The sequence below is a fragment of the Notolepis coatsorum genome (assembly GCF_963971535.1).
Source record: "Notolepis coatsorum genome assembly, chromosome: 2".
NCBI classification, from domain to species: Eukaryota; Metazoa; Chordata; class Actinopteri; order Aulopiformes; family Paralepididae; genus Notolepis; species Notolepis coatsorum.
The window spans coordinates 130,479,425-130,504,864 of record NC_140166.1 but is presented as its reverse complement, the minus strand read 5'-3'; the positions used below and the strand labels follow the sequence as shown (position 1 = coordinate 130,504,864).

The 25,440-nt window shown below is 43.0% G+C and overlaps 1 protein-coding gene across 2 annotated transcripts in view; it reads right to left on the bottom strand.

Annotated features, from left to right (window-relative positions):
- The window catches only part of LOC311222817 (fasciculation and elongation protein zeta-2-like), a 65,441-nt gene that overhangs the window by 19,346 nt on the left and 20,655 nt on the right, over positions 1–25,440 (bottom strand). For both annotated transcript variants that reach the window (XM_084307446.1, XM_084307447.1), the window contains exons 3-5: positions 12,434–12,554; positions 9,375–9,646; positions 737–812 (exon numbers count right to left, since the gene is read on the bottom strand). In XM_084307446.1, coding sequence (XP_084163572.1) covers positions 737–812; positions 9,375–9,646; positions 12,434–12,554 — 469 coding nt within the window. The remainder of the gene's footprint in view (positions 1–736; positions 813–9,374; positions 9,647–12,433; positions 12,555–25,440) is intronic.

Genomic DNA, 25,440 nt, shown 5'->3' with positions numbered 1-25,440 from the left:
ATCGACAGATTAGTCGACTACCAAAATAATCGTTAGTTGCAGCCCTAGCTTCTGCCAAGACAACCATATCATGACAGCAGACGTCACAACAACACCAGTGGTACTCCCGGCGAAGGCGGTCGTTCCACCATCCAAATGTCATGAAAATCTCATCAGTCTAGACACATATGAATGTTTTATAGCGGGCGGCTACGTGGCGTAGTGGGCAAGGCGCTCGCCACGAAATGCTGGAGACGCTGGGCTCGTCAGTTCGAGCCCAGCGCTCCACATTGCTTTCAGTTTAGCTGGTCGTTCATACTAATACACATTGGCCGTATTAGGGGGTGAGAAACTGATGGGTGGGGATCGGGCGTTGTGGACAGCGACTCCTACAGGTCGGTTGGTGCGCCTGCGCAGTAGAATCAGGAAGTGTCGGGGGCAGCGTGAGCCTCCCACGCGTTACTCCTCGCCTGCACTGAGAGATCGAGCTGCGCAGGTGAAAAGATGCGACTGCTGTTACCTCAAGTACCGGAGGGGACTTGTGCTATGTATGACTTAGTCCACATTGCAGCCGGCTTGTGGGAGGCAAGAAACAGCGTTCGTGACAGGGGAGGGTTGAATTTGATGATACGAAATTGGGATGGGAGAAAATATAGAAAATGGGAGAAAAAAGTGGATAAAAAAAATGAATGTTTTAATAGCGATAGGGATACTATAGATTATAGATTATAGATTAGATTATCAGATTAACACTCACTGTTGGTCAGGATCTGGAGGTCTTCAAGCGACGGGGGACCTCCTTTCTTCTCGTAAGGGATCACTGTGGTCAAATACTGAACGACAACAGAAACAAAAGGACAGGAATGAGAGAGACAAATCAAAACACAGAAGAAGTATTTGCTGCGAGATGGAGATGAGAAGTAATTCTAGAGGCCTAATAATCACAGTCCAGGCATAGTGTACACACGGACCGGACACCCATGAGGTCTGTGAGGAGAATAAAATTATGGGATAGCATATGTCTGCAATAGGCTTGTCCGCATGCCACTCCACGTCTCAGTCCATGCGTGCATAGCATTCACAGAGTAGCACACAGGTGTCATACAGAATATGGCCTGGCATCAATGTGGAACGCCCTACCCAAAACTGTAAAAGAATGTGAATCACTACCCACTTTCAAAACCACTCTCAAGGGACACCTACGGGAGACTGCAATTCGAAACTGGCCCCTGTAAATATCCTAACCCAACCCCCTCCAATGTACAGTCATTTACCTAGTATGGTTTTGTCAATATTCCAATGTACAATTGTGCTTGTTTGTACAGTGTGTCCCCCCCCCCAATGTACAGTTTTACTTGTTTATACAGTGTGTCCCCCCCCCCCAATGTACAGTTTTACTTGTTTATACAGTGTGTCTCCCCCCCCCCCCAACCACCTCTAATGTAAATGACCCAGTATGGTTGTCAATATCCCAATGTACCCAACCCCCCCCACCCAACCTCCTCCAATGTACAGTTTCTACGTCAAATGTATATACTCCCTTTTCTTGACTCTTTTTGTATCACAAACAGTACTGTATTTGCAAATCTGGTATGTCATAAATGTATAGATGTAGCAGTACTGTCTATCTGTATGTCATGTATGTCATATATGTCCTGATGAATTGAAAATGGGGGACCCTGATGTAAACAAGACGAAAGTCTTTCTCTGGTCTGCATCCCCTTAACAATTGTGTGTATTGAGCTGTACTGTATTGTACCCATTCTGCAATCTGTTAATAAAGTTTCCAATCAATCAATCAATCAATTCTCGCTGATCAAAGGAGATCAAGGTGGACCAAACACCTGGGAAAGCTACGTCTGGACGACAAAAGGCAACGGACTGGTGGCAAAGTGCATCCTTCCTCTGTACTTCCTGGCTACATGTAGGGAGGTCAAACGTTGTTCTATATATATTTTAGAAAATCAGTGGTAGAGCCAATATTTATTTGGTTAAAAACTCAAAAGTCCCAAATGGAAAGAATAATCCGATTTCCCGCGGTTGTAGTCGAGACTTGGGGCAACATTTGGATGGAAAAAAACCTTGTTGTTGGCTCCTATTTAAGAGGAGTAGCCCCCCCCCCCCCCCACCCCAACACCTGAGATCCCCACAGTATGGCTCTCTGCAGACCAGGGCCCTCATTTATCAATTCTTCTTAGAAAGTATTCTATTTTCATACGTAAGCACAGAATTTAGAATGTGTGCACGCACAAAAAAAACGGGATTTATCAACCGTGCGTACACAGGTCCTACGCTCCTCCGTGTTGATAAATACCTCTTTGTTCTACCGTCAATGATCATGCATGATTATCCATATATGGTCATGAAAGTGATGAAACACCCCCCATGGGATGTGAAATAATGGACTGACCCGAGCGGAACAGAAACTTCACGGGAGATTGTTCACTGAGCTCAATACATACAATTATTAAGGGGATGCAGACCAGAGAAAGACTTTCGTCTTGTTTACATCAGGGTCCCCCATTTTCAATTCATCATGTGTGTGTCATTATAACCGTGCTGTAATATGAATGCCTTTATTAGTTGTGTTCGATTGGCTATAATATGATTTTAGATGCATCTATTTTGAATGAATGAATGAATGAAAACTTTATTTAACAGATTGCGGAATGGGTACAATACAGTACGGCTCAATACACACAATTGTTAAGGGGATGCAGACCAGAGAAAGACATTTGTCTTGTTTACATCAGGGTCCCCCCCTGTTGTTGTCGGTATTAGCCTAATAATACCGACAACAAAATAGATGCCTCTAAAAATCATATACTATTAGGTAGCCTATATGAATTACATATAATAGCAGCCATAGCCTACATTATGCAACAGTAACTTGCGCATACCAGTGTATGCGACGGACCAGTGTATACCTTATAACATATCATATTCATATAATAGTTTACTCTATCAGCATACCAGCATGTAATACGTTCTGAGTGTGTATCTACCTCAACTCCTTATTAAATTCGCGCATAGATTTCAGAAATACGGGAACGTTTTGATTTATATTAAAAGGCTTTGACATTGTAAAACTAAATACGTGGAATTCTGTAAGCATAATACAAGTCATATCACCCACAAGATATATGCTCTGTGTCCAGAGCATGTATGTTTTTCATTCATTTAAGACACATTATTGCAAGGGTTTTGTAATACACATACACCCTGGTCTCATTGCAATGCGTTTTTTATTCTTTCTTATACAGTAGGAAGGGGAAGAACACTATATCGTGGGTGTTCATATGACTTGTATTCTGCTTACAGCTTCGAAATTCCACTTGTTTTGTTTAACGTAAAGCCTTTTAAATATAATCAAAACGTTCCCGTGTTTCTGCGGTCTGTGCGCAAAATAATAACAAGTTGAGTTACGCTGAGCGCAGTCAGTCAGTACACCCCGTATATTCCGATAACGCTATATAAACCATGCTGCATTCATTCGGAGATAAAGACCTATTATTCCAAATGCTATTTATAGGGTTTTGACCATAATTACACTACTGTTGCTATTTTACAATGAACTATAATGAATTACGGTTCATACAGAACATGCCAGTGTTGAAACTAATGCACAGAAGCTTATTTCCTTGTTGTAATAATATATTCTACCAACGGGCGCCAACTACGCATGGTCCGACCTGTGCTTAAATATACGCACAAAGTCAAGCACAAGTTCAAATTGATAAATCCCACACTTTGCTTAGAAATGATCGTACGCACGGGTTACGCACATATCTGTGCGTACGCCACGTTGATAAATGAGGGCCCAGGTGAGTACACAGCTGAGCAAGTTACACGCAGGCAAGGCTGCGGGTCCTGATGGGGTGAGCCCAAAGGTACTCAAAACCTGTGCCTCTCAGCTGTGTGATGTGCTCCAGCTCATATTCAATATGAGCCTGAGGCTGCAGAGAGTCCCGACACTGTGGAAAACCTCCTGTGTGGTCCCTGTCCCTAAGTGCCCGCGTCCCAGCACGTCCAAGGACTACAGGCCGGTGGCTCTAACCTCTCACATAATGAAGACCATGGAGAGGTTAGTCCTGGAGCAACTCCGCCCGGTGACCAAACCCCACCTAGACCCACTCCAGTTCGCCTACCAGCCCCGACTGGGGGTAGAGGATGCTGTCATCTACCTGCTGAACCGAGCCTACACTCACCTAGACAAGCCGGGGAGCACTGTGAGAATCATGTTCTTTGACTTCTCCAGTGCTTTTGATACCATAAGGCCTGGGCTGCTGGGTGAGAAGTTGGAGGCGATGCAAGTAGAGGCCCCCCTGGTGTCCTGGGTTGTGGACTATCTGACGGGCAGACCACAGTACGTGCGCCTACGGAGCTGTGTGTCAGACAGACTGGTCAGCAACACCGGGGCCCCGCAGGGGACAGTCCTCTCTCCCTTCCTCTTCACTGTCTACACCAACGACTTCCACTATCGGTCAGAGTCCTGCCACCTTCAGAAATTTTCTGATGACTCTGCGATAGTGGGATGTATAAAGGACGGTGACGAGAGGGAATACCGGAAACTGGTAGTGGACTTCGTCACATGGTGCGATAAAAAACACCTGCAGCTAAATGTGGCGAAGACCAAGGAACTGGTTGTGGAGCTGGGGAGGAGGAGGAGTGCACCTGTGACCCCCGTTTCCATCAGGGGAGTTGATGTGGACATGGTTGAGGTGTACAAATACCTCGGGTCAAAACATGCAGAAGCACTGTACAAGAAGGGCCAGAGCCGACTCTACTTCCTCAGAAGGCTGAGATCCTTCAATGTCTGTACAAGGATGTTGAGGATGTTCTATGAGTCAGTGGTGGCGGACGCCTTCTTGTACGCTGTGACCTGCTGGGGCAGCGGACTGAGAGCGGGGGACACAACCAGGCTGGATAAGCTGGTCAGGAAGGCCAACAGCGTGGTTGGGGTGGAGCTGGACTCTCTAGCGAGGGTGGCGGAGAAGAGGAGCCTTGCTAAGCTCCAGGCCATCAGGGAAAACCCCACCCACTCACTATACACAGACTTGGCTGACAGGAGGAGCATGTTCAGTGCTAGGCTCACACTACCCAAATGCAGCACTGAACGGCACAGGAAGTCCTTCATTCCAACAGCCATCAGACTATATAATGCATCACTGTGCCTCACTGCATCACTGAGCACAGAGCGGCAGCTCAATAGTGGCAGGAGGACGCGACTAGCGGCCTCCAGGCTCCACAACAGGGGGCAGCGACGGCTGCCAGACATTGATCTAGCTCTTATTGGAACCCAAGGAGGACAATACACTACCTAAAGCATACTGCACCTTGTGACACTGAATACTGGAATATATATTTCATATTTAATTTAGTTAGATTTAAATTATAATTATATTGACCAAATTGTTTACATGCTCAGTATATTCTTACTGTATTTATTTCTGTATATTTTATTTCATTTAATTTTATCCTATTTTATTTTACTCTACTCTTATCCTAGGCAACTTGATTTGATTTGTGTTATTATTCTAATTTGTGACCTGTCCTGTCTAAATGTTTAAATGTTGAGCGATTTGCAGTGTCTAATTTCCCACGGGATAATAAAAGTATTTCTATTCTATTCTATTGAATGAAAAACGCAGACACCATTTTGACAGGCATTTTCCTAAAAAATCATCAAGTGACTGTGACGGGGTGCTCTCTCAAACTCCTTTGAATCTCTCATGAACAGGCGTAGTCGGAAGGATCTCGTTGGTGGGTGCCTCCCAAAAGTGCAGAGGTGATATAGTTTTACAAAAAATGTGAAAAGTGAAAGTAACATAAAACAAAATACCCTATACTTACTATATCTAACAAAAGTGGTATATGGAAAGACAGACAATGAGTGTGTGTGTCTGTACAGTATGCGCACTGCCCGCAGTCAGTGACGGAGCCGCTCCGTCACACTGACAAACGCCATTTCATTGTATACTTGTATGCCGTGACAAATAAAACTCTTGACTTGACTTGTGTGCACACAGGGAGGGGTTGGCTACAATTTTAGTGGTTGTTTGTTCTACCAATTGAAAGTATCGTCCAGGACGTTCTGAAAAGCATTGTGGGTGGAGCTCCCATTTGATTACATTAGGGCAGTGCTTCTCAAACTTTTTCTGTCAGGCCCCCCTTTGGCGGACCAAAATATTTTGGGCCTCCCCCCCCCTCCCTCGCCCCAACAAAATAGTCATGAAATGGGCCATGTTTAAATTTATTGAAATAACACCAATATCGTGACCTTTCAAATTGGCCCTATATTTTGTTCTCAGAGCTGTCATGGATGAAAAGCCAGCTTCACACAGATACTGTATGTGGTGCTGAATGGTATCAACACCTTAACTGCTGCATCATGAGATACTTGGTGGGCCATGAGATGAGATACTTGGTACTCAGCACCACACTCTGAAACTAGCTCTCCAGGGCCCCGTTTCATGTACCGGGATAACAGAGTTAGCCGGATAACTTTAGCTGGATAACTCGGTTAGCCTGACTTTCCGATTTCATGTACCTGGATTTTCCAAATCACCATGACAACATATCCAAAAGTTTGAGCCTGGTCGAAAGCAGAGTTCAAGTTCAAGTTAGCCTGAACTATCGCCACGCCCCCGCAAAGAAGTGACAGCCCGTTTCCTGAAACTATTCCCACAGTCTACGATCTGCATTATACCATTCTGAATTACGTTTTTGTGCTCCATTCTTCCAGAGGGGGCTTTTGAAATGTAAAATAGACCCAAAATGCTGATATTAAATTCACTTTGTCCTAAATAATGCACGTTATATATACCGTGGCGACGGTGGCGCTCGCTCGTGCGATGTACACATGATGTGGTTATTTTAATTGTAACTGGGATTAAGATGTCTGATGAGATGCGCTGTTTGACGGATTTGAGAAATTGAATGAGCCGTTGACGTCACATTAATGAATGAGGATAAAGAGATAAACTTCATTCAAAACAAAGGATATTCTAAACACGGGTCTCTCGTTCATTAATGTATAAACAATGAATTTATCCCATCTGGCCCAGTGGCCCAGCGGTAGTGCCCAAGCCTCCCAATCCACCGACCGGGGTTCAAATCCCCGTGTTTCCAATATGATTTTTTTGAATATAATATTAATGATTATACGCCAAAGTAGCCTGGTTTTAAGTTAAAATATTATAAATCTACATGCATTGAGGATGTCATTCTTTATATAGCTCTCAACGTGCACCAAATTGAATTATTCCTATATTGCAAAAAGAAGGACCCCGGTCTTGAACCCGGGTCGTCCGTGTGGAAGTCAAAAGAACAACCCGTTGGACCACATTGGAGATAAGTTAAATATTGACTATACATCAATCAATGGGCAAGAAAGCCGTCTCGTAATTCTGTATAACAGTTAACTAGTTATTTTCGCTAGCAAGATCTCATTTGATTATTCAATCCAGCAGGCAAGTTTAAAGAAATATAATCTGATTGATTGAGGTAATGAGGGACTTAGAATTAGCCTATAGATAACGCATTTAACTTGTCGGCGAGGCGATTGAGCCTATTGCAATCTGTCAATAAAGTCTTAAATCAATTAATCAATCAATGCCGTTGAGAATCAGGGTCTCTGCCATCGATACGTGCTGGCTTTCCACCTAAAACGGGAGCGCGCATCTAGCCTGACTTGAGCCTGACTCTCAAGTCTGGCTTGAGTTAACGAGACTGAATCCTCCTTTGTGAAACAGGAAAATCCCGGCTTTGAACATCGGGTTAACTGAAGCTGGATAATGGACATGTTGATCGACTTAGTTGAACCACGTACATGAAACAGGGCCCAGGTGGTATCAGATGAGATTTCAAAGAGTTCTTCCAGGAGTTTGGATGGAGATGTGTCAGGAAGCTTTGTCTCAATGTTGTCTGTAAAGATTTTTTTTATCCAGAGTAACTTGGTGATCCTTTTCTGTGTTTTATTAAATAATGATTTTCAGATTTTGAGAAATGGTATTTTCATGGAGAACAGTGCGGCTGCAACAGATAGCACTTTAGTGATAATTTTCTGTAATAAAAAAAAATATATATATATATATATATAATATATATATATATATAAATCTCAAGGCCCCCCCTGTCATGCCTCTGCGCCCCCCCTGGGGGGCGCGCCCCCCACTTTGAGAAACACTGCATTAGGGCATAACCTTTGACCTCCCTACTATGTGAGAGCCCTAATGGTTAGAGGAGCGATAAACGTAACATGTGCATTTTATTTCTCAGAAGGTAGCTATACTTTCAAAAGAAAGGATGAGAAAATAAGGTTTGTAGTTTCCGATACAGGAGAAATGCCGTTCCCGTCAAGAGAGACGGGATGTCATTTCTCAGTACGGTGAAGAGAGTGAGACGCCGGTAGCCAAGAGAGAAAGAGGAGGAAGTAACCTGTCTTTCACCGCCCCCACTCCCAAACGTTTGGCGGAAGCCATTTTGAATGGCAGTGGACAGTCCCTCCATGCTGAAGCGCTGAAGAGGAAGGAAGTGAAGCAAAGGAAACAGGAAGTGAGAGGAGAACCAAGATGAAATAAAACAGGCAGGAAGAGGAAACACCACTGTAGGTCAGTTCTGCATGAAATAAGTAGTATAAGTATAAAGTATAAAGAGAGAATGTAGCATCCATCAAAGGAGAGGAGTTGCTGGTTGTGGTCGCCTACCTTTTGCTAAAGAGGTAAGAAGCACAGGCAAAATGGTAAATACAGGCTAGTACAAGATAATAGCTTGTGCGGTCATCCTGGGTCTATAGGACTCCCTGGAAGAAGAGATCTTGTATCTCAACGGGACATTCCTGGATAAATAAAGGATAAATAAATAAAATAAAATAGTATAATAATATATATAAATATAAATGAAGACAACTGGAGCTGCCCATGGACATTAGGGGGGCTACCGTGGCCCTTCACCGTAGCCTTTTAATGCACTCTTCCACTTAGATTATTGCACTGTCTATTTCCATGTCTGCACCTTACGCATTGTTTTTATTTGGTCAATTCTCTGCTCATTTTATGTCAATTCTCTGCTAATGTTATGTCAATTCTCTGATCATTTTATGCCCTTCTATATTTATGCCAATGTTATGCCTATGTCTATTTCATGTCCATTTGTGTCTACATTACTGCTGTGAAGCACTTTGGGCTGCAATTCTTGTATGAAAGGTGCTATAGAAAATAATGTTTATAATTATTATTATAATTATAATAATAATAATAACAACAATAATAATAATTATTATTATTATTATTATTATTATTAATATTATCATTATTAATACACAGAAACATAGACAAGATGTATGACTATATTCTCAAATGATTTCTTCCAGGTGAAAGTGGCAGAATACTGACTGATCCCAGCGTCTGCATCCTCTCCGTTCGGGCCTGCAGGCTCCCAGCGCCGCTCTTCATCCTCTTCTTCTTCCTCAGCAGCTCCCGCTGTTCCTTCTGACGGTTCTGGACGTCGATGAGGACGGAGATGAAACTGTCCTTCACCTCCTTCTCGAAGTCCAGCTCGTCCCTGAGAGCCAGGTGCTGGATGAGCTCCTCGGAGAACCTCCTGATGGTCGTCTCCACCTCCTCCAGGCGCTCGTTCAGCCCCGCTATACTCAGGGCCCTCACCCCTAGACACACACACACACACACACACACACACACACACATTTAGAATATTTTATTTATGTCCACATAAAAACAAGGTTTAAAGGACACAAATATTAACAGTGCGCTTGTACATTGTGGGATTATTCGGATACAATCGTGCCACAGTGGCAATCAAAGTTACAGACTCACACGGATGATGAACCTGACAATCAACACACAGCTCATGGGTACAGATAGCAGCGTCTTCTCCAAATTGCCCGGCTGCCAATAATTGCTGACACTGAGCAATATTTAGCTAATTGTTTGGCTCTTCTCTTCGGAAGACCGGCCAACTGAAGGCCTCTAACACCCAACTTATGGACATGACCCAGGCTTCCAAATATGAAGACTAAAAGTTTACAGTTGTAGCCGAGTTGTGAAATGGTATGGTCTAACAATTGATATTTTAACATTTTGGTTGTAAATGCTTCCTCTAGACTGTAGTCAAACGTGCAACCAACCACACACACACACACACACACACACACACACACACATACATATATACCGGTACGCAGACAATATAAATAGTAGGTATCTCCCTGAACATGTAAGACCGGGTCGGAAACCACCTTGCAAATTTGCAAAACCATGGTCTGGTGTGTTTATTCTTTATCATTTTATATAATCAATGATACTTCAATTCTAGGGATAAACATAATAATAATAATAATAATAATAATAATAATAATAATAATAATAATAATAATAATAATAATAATAATAATAATAATAATAATAATAATAATAATAATAATAATAATAATAATAATAATAATAATAAATAATAATAATAATAATAATAATAATAATAATAATAATAATAATAATAATAATAATAATAATAATAATAATAATAATAATAATAATAATAATAATAATATTAATAATTAATAATAATAATAATAATAATAATAATAATAATAATAATAATAATAATAATAATAATAATAATAATAATAATAATAATAATAATAATAATAATAATAATAATAATAATAATAAAGGACAGCTTGAGTACAGTTTCACTAATATCACGTATTAAAGCTGCAATAACTATTTTCTAACAGTATTTTTCACATTTTCAAAAAGTCTTATTATGACCACCTGCCATCAGAAGGTCTCATTGAGTTTGTTTGTTTGTTTATTTACACATATAAAAACAATTACATATATAATACAATATAATCCACAGGGGATGTGTATGAGAATTGCCTAAAAACCCTCTAGGGCTTGCATGTGGCATTCACCAGGAAGCAAAATTACACTGATATTATATCAAGATAAAATATAACCCCCCCCCAAACAAACACACACAAGCAGGTCTACATAGACACAGAAGCAGGCACCCATGCCATACGATTTCTGGTATAGAGAAAACAACTAATGACAGGAAGAATATATAATAAAACGAAAATAAATACAATAACAAAATATGGTGTCCTACTCTAACAACCCTGCCATCAGAAGGTCTCATGAGTCATGGTGTTCTACTCTAACAACCCTGCCATCAGAAGGTCTCATGAGTCATGGTGTTCTACTCTAACAACCCTGCCATCAGAAGGTCTCATTGAGTCATGGTGTCCTACTCTAACAACCCTGCCATCAGAAGGTCTCATTGAGTCATGGTGTTCTACTCTAACAACCCTGCCATCAGAAGGTCTCATTGAGTCATGGTGTTCTACTCTAACAACCCTGCCATCAGAAGGTATCATGAGTCATGGTGTTCTACTCAAACAACCCTGCCATCAGAAGGTCTCATTGAGTCATGGTGTTCTACTCTAACAACCTGTACCATCACAGAACAGTTGTTATTCCATCATTTCTTTTCTTTGTTGACAAAACCTGGCCCTCGCTTTAGCTCTGCCTATTTTGTAAACCTATGCATTTATTTTTTTATATAATTCAGCAAATCTCACATCAATAGTGTGCTGTCTGAACAGCATTGTGTTTGTAGGCGAAGTATTTAGCTACCTTGTTTAACAACCAGGAAATTCCCAAGAGAAAGTCGTATGCATTGTAGTTGAAATCTTGTAATCCATGCTCAAAAATCTTTTCACCAAATCTCTATAATTACAATACGATTGTGCCGCTAATGTTGATACATAAAGAGGTTTTTATTTTGGGGAAATGGGAGTTTGTTTATAGTGACAACTCTCTGGCTAACGGGGCGGCATTACAGATTCTACCTTTAAAGCTCTCTCTCTGTTTCACACACATATTAAACTCTCTTTCTCCCCCTCTCTCTCTCTTTCTTTCTCTCTCTCTCTGTTTCACACATATTAAACTCCCTTTCTCCCTCTCTCTCTCTCTCTCTCTCTCTCTCTCTCTCTCTCTCTCTCTCTCTCTCTCTCTCTCTCTCTGTTTCACACATATTAAACTCTCTTTCTCTCTCTTTTTCACACACATTAAACTCTCTCTCTCTCCCTCTCTCTCTCCCTCTCTCTCTCTCTCTCTCTCTCTCTCTCTCTCTCTCTCTCTCTCTCTCTCTCTCTCTCTCTCTCTCTCTCTCTCTGTATCTCTGTTTCACACATATTAAACTATCTTTCTCTCTCTGTTTCACACATATTAAACTATCTTTCTCTCTCTCTCTCTCTCTCTCTCTGTTTCACACATATTAAACTCTTTCTCTTTCCCTCTCTCTCTCTCTTTTTCACACATATTAAACTCTCTTTCTCTATCTCTCTCCCTCCAGCTTCTCCATTTGATGAATTACTACACACAGACAGTTAGCATTAACGCAGCCCGTCCTGACCGCGGACACTCACTGTCCTCGTGGCTCTGGCTGACACTGGAGCGCTGGATGTCCAGGGCCAGCATGCTCAGGTCTGCCTGAGAGGGGTGCTGGTCCGGGGAGTACTGCATCATCTCCTCGATCTCCTCGATGACCTACGGCGACACACAGGAGAAAGGAGCGCAATATTTGTCGATAGACAAGCGATGTTTTGTCAAGCTCTGTGCAAATCCCAGCTTTCACGAGTGACACACCACTTCCTGTTTACAGACTGATCCGGCGGACCGATTGGCCTATTGACTATCCAATGATACGTTTAAAGACGTTGGTCCCTAGACCCCCCACACAGCGGGTTTTGTGATAATCAGGTGAACGTATGGTTATGTATATAACCATAGTTATATGAGTATAGTGACGCTCTGCGTCATACTGTAATACTCTTCCATATCAGTATTAGCACTGAATACATTTTCACATGCACCTTTACACACCTCATCTGCCTGGCCACACCCCCATCCGCTCCTCTACATAAGCAGGGGTGTGGCCATACTAACAGCTCCTTCCCAAGTCTTTCACCACAAAGGCAAGACCACAGGGTCCTCAGTGAGTCAGACGCAGAGCGTCACTATACTCATATAACTATGGTTATATACATAACCGTACGTTATATATCGTATAGCTCCACTCTGCGTCATACTGTAATACAGGAGCTAAGCAGAGCGAGAGCTCGACAAATGTACCCGCTGAGGTCCCCCACAACCATCAGACCCGGGGAGGAGCAGAATGATGCTGAGCGTAAGCCATAATGAAACAGAACGTAAGGTTATGTATATAACCAAGTTCTGTGAATTATGGTGACGCTCAGCATCAGACGCCGCTGCGGCCCTTGATCTCGCCTTGTGGTGAAAGTTTGGGAAGGAGGCGAGTAGGTGACCACACACCTGCTTATGAAGGTAAGCGGATGGGGGTGTGGCCAGACGAATGTTGGGATGTAAAGGTACATGGTGGACATTTTTATTCAGTGCTCGTGCACGAAGTGAAGTACAGTGCAGAATGATGCTGAGCGTAAGCCATAATGAAACAGAACCTTCTGTAGTGTGGTAGTGAAAGAGTTCATCTTCTGGTAGTGAAAGTGTTAAGTGGAGTGGGGGGGGGGGGGGGGGGGGGAGCTATTTGAGAAAAATCATAAATCAAAAACAGCGTAAAATCCAATATTGCTGACTTCATATGTCCCTATGGCAATTGTGTTGTCCATAAGGAGCCACGTCTGATGGTGGCTAGAGGGGAGGTCTCTGGGTCACCAGAATCAATAGGGTTCTTCCTCTAGAGCAGTGTTTCTCAACTGGTGGGTCGCGACCCACTTTTGGGTCGCGGATCTGTGTGTAAATTTTTTTTTATTTTTAAATTACATTATTACCTATCTTTGTGAAAGTGGCTTCTCACCTCTGGTCCAGCTGAAGACAAAGCAGAGGAACAGATTGGACATTGAGCATGACCTCAGAGTTGCTTTGTCTACCATCACCCCAGACTTTGAGACTCTTGTCAGGAGCAAACAACATCCCCAGTTATCCCATTAGTTCCCTGGGATGTTAAGCTAAGAAGTCTACTAAGAAGCATATATTATTTATTATTATTATTTTATTTCATTGTGTTTTTATCCCTAGTTGCACTTTTGTTGCAACCCGTTACCCCAGTTATCCCATTAGTTCCCCCAAACTTACTGTAGGTCTGTTATGTTAAGCTAAGAAGTTTGCTAAGAAGTATAATATTATTTATTATTATTATTATTTTATTTCATTGGGTTTTTAGCCCTAGTTGCACTTTTGTTGCACTTTTTGTGTTTATTTCATGTTTTTAACAGTGCATGAAAGATTGTGTATTACTGCAAAAAAGAAAATTTGAAATAAATCATAGTGGTTCAAAAATTTGGGTCGCGACTTAATGACTAAGGAAAATGTTGGGTCCCGAGGCTAGACCAGTTGAGATGTGTAATATGTAATGTGGTGGATACATAATAATACATTATTATTAGGGCTGTCAGTTTATCGCGTTAATTCGATTAATTAATTACACAGCAAATTATCGCGTTATGAAAATTTACTCAAAATGTATTACAAAAAAAATAAATTTAATCTCATTCATTCCATTAAAACATAGAATAAACATTTACAGACTTTTTTTTAAATGGTCCATTTGCATGTTCTTGGTATCTGAATCTATGGATCTCAGGGAATGTATTCCCAGTGTCAGAAATACTGTGTCTGTTACTAGGCTTGAGTAAATTCTAATGAACCAAATGAGAATATTCCATTTTTTTTAGACTGAATAACACCATGCTAAAATTTACCAGACCTGAAAAATCTAAGCAAATGAATAAAGGGAAGATGATTAAACAGACGGTTTTGTAGATACAGTACTGAATTCTGCCATCCGGACACATGCAATTTGAAATATGATTATAGAATATAAAATATCAGTCCTAAAATGATTAAAATGCGATTAATTAGATTAATTAATTACAAATCCTGTAAATAATTAGATTAATTTTTTTAATCGCCTGACAGCACTAATTATTATCATTATTATTATTATTATTATTATTATTATTATTATTATTGTTATTATTATTATTATTATTATTATTATTATTATTATTATTATTATTATTATTATTATTATTATTATTATTATTATTATTATTATTATTATTATTAGTTAACTTGCGATTAATCGCAAATGAATCGAATTTCTTTTTCTTTTCTAAATCTACGGATCTTTTTCAAGTTTTAATACTCTTATCAACATGAGTCAACAAATGCTTGCTTTATGCAGCCATTTAACACAAAAGGATGACCCTCATGCATTGCAAATTTGCATCAAATTCAAAACAGAGTGATGCACAAAATAACTTAAAAGAAAATAACAATTTAAAACAATTAATAAAGTGTGCATGAAATAATAGGGGAAAGAAAACGTTAGGAACTTGTTACATTCACCCACACAAGGGCTGAGGACTCACACACACCCCCCCCCTCTCTATCTCTCTCTATCTCTCACACACACACACGCACACACACAGACACACACATACACACACACACACATCAGAGTGACAGCCACTAAAAAAAAAGTGACAGCCAACCCACCCCCCATACTCAATCTCTCTTTCTCTCCATCCCTCTCTCTCTGTCTCTCCCCCCCCCCCCCTCTCTCTCTCTCTCTCTCTCTCTCTCTCTCTCTCTCTCTCTCTCTCTCTCTCTCTCTCTCTGTTGCCTATACTCAATCCATACTAATATACTGCCTACAACTGTCTTACACTGTACTCATAACTACCTCAATCTATAGTCTATAAATGATAGCAATGTACAATAAAACTGTGTATACTTTTATCTATATCTGAATATATATTCCACACCTACTTTTATTAATTAAACCGCTGGCTACATTGGTTAAGTGCACCATTGAGGTCATGGATCAGCTTCATACCATCTTCTGTCCGACCTACAATGTCTAAACCATGTCTGTGGTTTAGACGTTGAGTTCATTGCTGGGTTAAGTACTTCTTCTTCTTTTTCTTTTTTTTTATTGATCTTCCCCCCCTCCTTTTTCCTCAGATTTTCTCCCATCCCAATGTTAGTCGTTATGCCAATTCCCAATCCCCTTCCTGGTCGCTGCGCACTTACCCTCCACAGTCGGTCTGGGAGAGTGGAGGCTACCACTTAGCTGGGGTGGAGGGGGTAGAAAAAATTCTTATTGGGGACTGGAACACGGATATGCTGCGCAAATCAGCACCCGTCTTCAAGGCCTTCAGTAGATTTTCTGACCTGCACGGTTTCAGCCAGCTAATCACACAACCCACAAGGGTATGCGATTCGACACAAACCACCATTGACCTCATTTTGACCTCTGACAAGTCCATGATCTCCAGTAAAGGGGTGATAGCATGCGGGTTAAGTGATCATTATATGATTTTCTGTACCCGCAAAAAGCTAAAACAGAAGGCCGGCTGTCACAAAACAGTCACATCTAGAGACCTCAAAACTTACTCTAGAGAGGCCTTTAACCTAGAACTGGGGAGCTTGGACTGGTCAGATGAGCTCAGTGGTACACAGGTTGAAGAAACATGGCTTGGATTCAAAACCAAATTCACAGCAATACTCAACAACATGGCACCGATAAGAACCACCAGGGTTAAAAATCGCGCTGAGGCATGGATGCACACTGAAATACTGGCCGCTATGAAAACCAGAGACAAAAAATGCTCTGAACTTCATAAAAGTCAGACAAAGCTTTCCAAAAGCTCAAACAGTGAACTCCAAGCCCACGTGGTTGAACTAAAAATCCAAAGAAACAGACTAAGAAATGACGTAAACACCATGATCAGAACCGCAAAAAGAAATTTCATCAACGACAAAACTGAGGAAAACAAAAACAAACCCCGCGAACTTTGGAAATTACTCAATAATCAACTAGGCTGCAGTAAAAAACTTAAAACCAGATTCTCAAACATAAACATAAAGACGGACAACACGCTCATCACAGACAAGCTGGATGTAGCCAATTACTTAAACATCTTCTTCACAAACATAGCCACAACACTGGTAAACAAACTACCCTCCCACTCAGGGCATTATGGGGTAGAACACATAGTAGCATACTACAAAAACCTAGGGGTCCACAAAGACGACTTCAAACTTGAAATGGTAACAACCGATGAGGTACTCAAAAAATTGAGCGCCCTCCAACCTAACAAGGCCACTGGCCATGACAACATCCCCTCCAAATTCCTCAGAGACGCAGCAGCCGCCATCACCCCAGTCATCACACACATAATAAACCTCTCTATAAAACAGGGGCACGTCCCCAAGGACTTCAAAATTGCGAGAGTGACCCCTCTACACAAAAAGGGCAGCAAATTAGACCCAGGCAACTACCGCCCTGTTTCTATTCTTACCTCCATCTCGAAAGTCATGGAGAAAATAGTCTACGAACAGGTCGAAAAGTACCTGGCGGAAAAAAACCTAATCTACGAATTCCAATCTGGCTTCAGAACGTCCCACTCCACTGACACATGCCTCCTCTATTTGAACGACCACATCAAACAAGAGGTGGACGCTGGCAAATACTGCGGCATGGTCATGCTGGACCTACAAAAGGCCTTCGACACTGTCAATCACTCCATTCTAATGGACAAGCTAAAAGCAATTGGTTTTGATAGCCTATCAGTGAGCTGGATGCAATCCTACCTGGAGGGGAGAGAACAGATGGTAGAGGTAAACGGTACTCTATCCCCCCCCCTCACAGTGAGCTGTGGTGTTCCACAAGGAAGCATACTAGGACCGCTACTCTTCCTAATTTATGCAAATGACATGTCGTCAGCCTGTGACTGCAACTTGTTCCTGTTTGCGGACGACTCAGCCCTGCTGGTCTCTGACAAGAACAAATTGCAGGTTGAAAAAACCCTCAGCACGGAACTAGGCAAAATCTGCATATGGCTCGCTGATAACAAACTATCATTACACATGGGCAAAACAGAGTCCATTCTCTTCGGTTCAAATAACAAACTCAGCAAGACCGACGGCTTCTCAGTTACAGTGGGTGACAATATTGTCACAAGGAAAGACGAAATTACCTACCTGGGTTCCATCCTAGAGGCAAATCTTTCCTGTGACAAAATGGCATCCAATGTAATAAAAAAAGTCAACCAACGAACTAGATTCTTGTACCGGATCTCCTCTCTGGTAAACAAGAATACCCTGAGGACTCTGGCAGGAGCACTCATTCAAGGGTACTATGACTATGCGTGCACCTCATGGTACCAAAGCACCTCAAAGGCGCTTAAAACAAAATTACAAACATCACAAAACAAACTGGTCAGACTACTACTTGACCTGAACCCCAGAACCCACCTCACCCCTGCCCACTTTGCCAACCTAGGATGGCTTAGAGTAGACGACAGAGTACAGCAACTTGCAATGGGCCTGGTCTACAAGATACACTATACGACCGGGGTGCCCATGTACATGTCAAAATACTTCCCAAAGGTCAGTGAATACCACAACCACTACACCAGAGGAAGCTCAACAAATCATGTTAAACCCAGATTCGGCTCAAACAAGGGACTAAACACGTTTCGCAATTATGCCACAACAATGTGGAACGCCCTACCCAAAGCTGTAAAGGAATGTGAATCCCTGCCCACATTCAAAACCGCCCTTAAAGAGCACCTACGGGAGGGGGCGGAGCTGAGCGATCATGGAGTAGACGTGTTTTCACATGAGCTCCCTTCTACCGTGCTGAATATACGTTTCTCCCCATTAGTCTTTATTTTATTTTTATTTGTTTTTTATCTGTTTGCTAGGTCGTCGTGTTTAGTATACATTCATCAACTTTTTTCGACTTTCTACGATGGCGGGGGTGGAAACCAGAGCCATGAAAGAGTTAGGCACGACACCGACACCGCCGAGCATGGCCGTACCGTCTCCCGCTGTCGGGGAGTTAAGCGAAGCTGTGCTCTTGGTCATGACCAAGCTACACGCAGACTCTGAGACACGCATCGCTGAAGCACAGAAGAAAGTACACGCAGACTCTGAGGCACGCATCGCTGAAGCACAGAAGCAAGTGCTGGCGGATTTCTGTATCAGCCTCCGTCGTGAGATATCAGAAGAAATACGGCTGGCGGTAGTCCCGCTGACAGACAAGATGGAGACTATTCACGCTGCCTCATCGGCTAATGCTAACGAACTAGCCATGCTAACGACGGAGGTATCATCACAGTGTGAGAAGATGGCGGGTCTTGAATCCGCCCTGCTGGCTAGGCAGGCTGAAGTCAACAAACTACAGTCGGCGATGGAGGAGATGCAGTCCCGGGATAGACGCCACAACGTCAGGATTGTTGGAGTACCGGAGACCAGCGGTGAAGGCCGTCTCTCTGAGACCATGCCCGAACTGCTGCAGAAGATACTAGGGACGGACGTCCTCCCCTCGCCTCCTATCTGTGAGTCGGCTTACAGAGCGGGCAGGTTTTCTCCCGGCGTGAACAAAGAACCGAGGCCCATCATAGTCAAGCTGAACAGACTCCAACAGAGAGAAATCATCATGCGGTCGGCTCGTACCAGAAGGGGTACTCTGAGGTTTGGCGATCACAAAGTGGCCATTTTCGAGGACTTTACACCGGAGGTTCAAGCTCAGAGAGCCGAGTACAAGGTGGTCCTGACTAAGCTATGGAGACTAGGCCTGAGGCCCACGTTATTCGCTCCCGCGAAACTATCTGTGTTGGAGAAGGTCGGTGGTCAGCGTTTGTTTTGGTCGTTGGCTAAAGCGAAGGAATATCTCGCGAAGACACCCGAGTCTGTTGCTTGATATCTATGGAGGGTGAGTGACTTGGCGGTTTGGGCCTATATACATTGATTAGGTCGACTATTCACAAACACTTGCTGTCATGCCCAGACATGCTAACTGTCCTCTGCCCATCCAACTAGCGGGGCTTCCCAATGACTTCTGTTACTTGCTAAAGCTGACCTCATGGTCGTACTTGTGTATCGCCTCTTTGGAAGCTAACGAGCTAGCTGAACAATGTACATAGTAGGCTAACGTGCTATCCGGATTCGTCACTAGCTTACGCGCTAGCCTCGGGCTAGCCAGCGGGCTTCGACTATGGTCTGCGCTGAGACATTCGTTAATGGTTACGTATTTTGGTTGCTGTTGCTGTTCAAAGGGACATTGGTTTGCACAGTTCAAGAGTGACCGAGTCCCTAACTAACTTCTGGTATGCTTTTTATTTTTATATCCAGGTTGTTTTGAGCTTTGGTGATCCAAAGTAGATGCCAAGGTCGGTTGAATATGCATAAACAATATTTGATAACAGGTTGGGTCGGGTATGGCTTGCACTTAATGGCTATATGGTTATATGGCTTGCACTCTAGCCATTACCCTCTCTTCCTTTCTTTTTTCTTTCCTACTGTCGCTGTTTTTATGTCATCTATATGCGCGATTTAAATGTGATCCGGTTCTACCTTGGACTAACTACTGACAAGCCTTAATTTTGTTTTGAATTTTCCGTGAGGCACTTATGCTATAACGTTGATACATTAATATGCAGACTCCAGGGTAGATGGTTACAGGTTGATGCTGAGTAATTATATAATAATTAGTGTCGCTGTTTTAAGGGCAATTGAATGAGCAATTAACCTGTGACCCGAACCTGCCTTGGACTATCGGCTGGGATGCTTTAATTTAATTTTGTATTGAATTTTCCTATATGTTTTAATGGCATTTGAATGAGCAATTTAAATGTGATTCGATCCTACCTTGGACTAACTGCTCCGACCGATATCTTTATTGAAACAATGTATGATGACAGGTGGTGTCAGGTGTTGCCTATTACCATCCCCGGATTGATTAATGAATGATTGTGTTTAATTCTAATCTTACATAGGTTGGGTCATTTCAGCCGTTGTGCCTGATCAGAGGGACGGCTAAAGGGGTGCACTTTGACCATAACCTTTTTTTTCCCTTCCTCCTTTTTTTTTGTCATTGTTTAATTGACACTGTTCACACAATTTTGCACAATTAACCTGTGACCCGAACCTGCCTTAGACTATCGGCTGGGATGCTTTAATTTAATTTTGTATTGAATTTTCCTATACCTTTTTGGGCTATAACAATGTGATGTTGAAGCGCAGATTCCGAAATAGAGGGCTGCAGGTTGATGCGGAGTTATTATTTAATAATGGCTATTTTTACCATTATGGTTTTCTCATGTTGGGGCCAGGGCTCAGGTGGTTTTCGACCGATATCTTTATTGAATTTTATTTTATTATTATTTGTGTTTATTGGACTAGTGGGGGTTTACTCAGGGGTTTATCTAGAGGGGGGTGGGAGTGGGAAGCGTCTTATTGATCCATGTCTCTAGTGGGAAGTGATAGGAAGATGACCATCCTCAGTGGGTGGGGCATAGGGTGGGGATTGGAGAGTGGGTATAGAGGAACTTATAGTAGGACGGGTGGGTTAGGGTTTAGAGTAGAAGGAGGGGGGGTTGTAGCTGGGGTGGTATTTTTATGTGTTCTATGTACTGTTGTCTTATATATGTGTAAGTGTTCCTCCTCTGAACTCCTGGGATTGACCGTCCGGGCCCGCCGGGATCGGCACCTCTGTACTCAGCCTGGCTGCACGGGTATGTTCTCTACGCACTTATACAAGCTCGACCATGGCTAAATTGAATATTTTAATTTGGAACGCAGGAGGGCTTAACGCCCCACACAAGCGTGCCAGTGTCCTTTGGCTATTGAAGAGGAGAAATATTGACCTTGCTCTCCTTAGTGAGACGCATTTAATGGTAGGTGACGTGTCAAGACTGGCAAATCGGCAATATCACGTTATCTCCGCATCCTCAGCCGATGATAAGACGAAAGGAGTAGTCATAGTTACAAGACGTAACCTTGATATCAAAATCTTGGATGTATGGTCGGACACGGAGGGAAGGATTACTATAGCAAAAGTTGAATTCTTGCATAGGAAGATGGCTATAATAGCATTGTATGCTCCTAACACATTTGATTCAGCGTTCTATAATACAATCACGAAGAATATGTTGGAACTTAATGGATACGCTCTCATTGTGGGTGGCGATTTTAATGCGTGCTGGGATGCGGAGATGGATAGGTCTGGGCCCTCTGAAACGAGCGACCAGAAACGGGCCTCTAAGGCCCTCAGGATGTGGGCCAAAGACACGGGGCTCTCAGACCTCTGGCGCTTATGCAACCCCACCCTCAGAGATTACTCTCACCTGTCAGCCAGACACAAAAGCTTCTCTCGAATTGACTATGCATTCGCGTCCCCTAATATGTTTGATAGTTTCGATGTCTCATTGGTTCCCTTGGCTCTCTCAGACCACAAGGGGATTTTCCTTACGGCAACCTTTGGCAGGCTCTCCGCAAGAGCTCCCAGATGGCGTTTTAATTCGACCTTGCTAAAGAACGATGACTTCTGTTCTGAGTTCAGGAGTAAACTAGCTGAATTTTTGCAGATCAACGTTGGCACAGTAGAAGACCCTAGGGTCCTGTGGAACGCATTGAAAGGATTCATCAGGGGTCATGTCACACTATTTGCCTCCAATTTGCGAAAATCCCGGTCAAAAAAGCTAGAAGGACTGGAATCATTATATGCGGACCTATACGCATCCTTGCAAACTGACTATAATGAACGACTAAACACACAACGTAAGATAGTCAAAAAAGAAATAAACTCCATACTTAAACAACAGTCTGAGTTTTTGATACATAGGACAAGACAAAATTACTATTTTCACGGCTCCAGACCTAGCCATCTATTGGCAATGAAAATACGATCAAATGATCATTTCTCAGATATCCCCTCGATTAGGACGAGCCAGGGTGCAGTCACTACTGATTCGAAAAAGATCAATGACACTTTTAAAGAGTTTTACTCACAGTTATATAGCTCAGAGGGTAATCTGGATGACTCTAGATTTGAATCGTTCATTGGCGGGCTTGAGATACCCCACATTTCTGAGGAAGAGGCCAAGGAACTGGGGAGACCGATTACTCTCGTAGAATTGAGGGAGACTATTGTTGAAATGCAGAGGGGTAAGGCGCCAGGCTGGGATGGTATTCCACCCGAAGTGTATTTAGCTTTCTGGGACCAACTGGGTCCATTGATGCTCGATATGATCAATTACGCTATCGAACAAGGGGAGTTCTCAAGAGATGTCAATATGGCGTTGATTTCTTTACTTCTCAAAAAGGACAAAGATCCCAATGATTGTGGTAGCTATAGACCCTTGAGTCTTCTCGGGGCCGATTTAAAGGTGTTTGCCAAGGTGCTGGCCCGTCGCCTGCAGAGATTTATGTCTGTATTGGTACACTGCGATCAAACTGGTTTTATCCCGGGGCGTCTGGCTGCAGATAATCTTAGGAGGCTGTTGCATGTAATCGATAACAGTAAAGACAATACAACTCCATCCACAGTTCTGTCTTTGGATGCCATGAAGGCGTTTGACAGACTTGAGTGGTCATATCTGTGGAAGGTACTTGAGGTCATGGGTCTTGGAAAGAGTTTTATTCATATGATTAAAGTCCTGTATGCCTCGCCGTCTGCGATGATACTGACAGGCAAAAACTGTTCCACACTCTTTCCAGTCTCCAGATCTTCTAGACAGGGTTGCCCTCTGAGCCCGGGACTGTTCGCGCTTTCCCTCGAACCTTTGGCCCAATTTATTAGGCAATCGGAGGACATCGTCCCCATAATGGTCAACAATACTCCACACAAAATTGCTCTCTATGCGGATGACCTGCTGATTTTCATGGACGACCCCTCCCGGTCGGCCACAAAATTATTGAGGATAATCGACGACTTTGGTAAATTGTCAGGTTTTAAGATTAACTGGAACAAATCAGCCTGCCTACCTCTTAATGAACTGGCCAAGGCGGTACGACTACCAGCTGATATCCCCATAGTAGAACATTTCAAATACCTGGGCATAGAGATATTCCCCACGCTGAACCAAACTACTAAGTACAACTTCACGGGTACTTATGATAAAATACGCCAGGATCTAGACAGGTGGTCGTCCCTTCCTAACTCCTTACAAGCCCGGGCTTCCATAATCAAAATGAACATCCTGCCTAGGATAAATTTTATTAGCTCAATGCTCCCCCTGCCCCCTCCAATAGACCACTGGCGCAAGGTACAATCGATGGTATCTAAGTTTGTCTGGAATAACAAACGCCCGAGAATCAAAAGGGCTACTACTCAACGTAGGAAACAAGATGGGGGCCTCGCAATCCCTGATTTTAAACTGTATTTCTGGTCCTTTTCACTGAGACCTTTGATGTGCTGGCTAGACCCTGTAGAGGCTGTATCGTGGCGCTCCTTAGAAGCGGCGGCGGTGTCTCCGCTAAGATTACAGGATGTAGTGTACTCCACTGTCTCTATTGCGAAATGCCGGCTGAGGTATGGACCGATCATAACTCACGTGATCCAAACGTGGCGTAATGTACAGAGGTCGTGTGGGGTTAAATGCCCTTGGCACCTGGACTCTCCAATTTTTAATAACCAGCAATTACTTGTTGGACACAAGCCGGTTAATATTCCTCAATGGCAAAGGAGGGGAGTGCATACTCTGGAGGATATTTATGATAAGAACGGCCTCCGTGCGTTTCAGGACTTAAGAGAATTTTATGATCTACCCGGCGAGTCCTTCTTTCTTTACCTTCAACTAAGGTCAGCACTGAGGGCGCATGGCGTACCGTGGGCTCAAGCCTTGCACCCACACCCCTTCCTCAGGCTCATAGTGGACAGGACGACATCCAGAGGGTTTGTCTCCGACTTTTATACGCTCTTAATTCAATCCACGTATAAAAATTTATCATTGGATACAATCTGGCGTGTGGATATACCGGAGTTGGACCCCGAGTTTGACTGGGATGATGTTTGGGCAAATGTGGCATTATCTTCCCGCAACCCCAATCACCAGCAAATTAATTTTAATTATATTCATAGGACCTATCTTACACCTAGGAAGCTATTTGCTATGGGACTGATAACCGACTCTCGGTGCACTTTGTGCTCTCAAAAGGCCACTGGCACTTATATGCATATGTATTGGGATTGCCCACCAGTGGCCCGCTTCTGGAGGTCAATAACGGACAAACTTTCAGATCTGTGTGGCTTAACTATCCCATTCACAGCTGTTACGCTACTCCTGAACAATATAACGACACTACCCGCGTCCGTACAACTGAAAAGGGTTGTCCTAGCGGGCGTCACAGCAGCGAAGAAGCTAATAGCAATGAGATGGAAGGAGCCTGAGAAGCTTACAATGATTAACTGGTCCCTAACTCTATTGGATGTGATTTATCTTGAGATATCCACGGCCCGGGTGATCGGGGTAGGGCAGGCTGGAATTGACCTGTGGTTCGCAGCAGCTGAGAAGGTAAAGACCGCAGTGTGCGGCTGAGCGGGGTTGGGGCGCTTGATCGGGGGGGTCCGGCGGTCTCTGGGGAGGGGGAGGAGGAAATG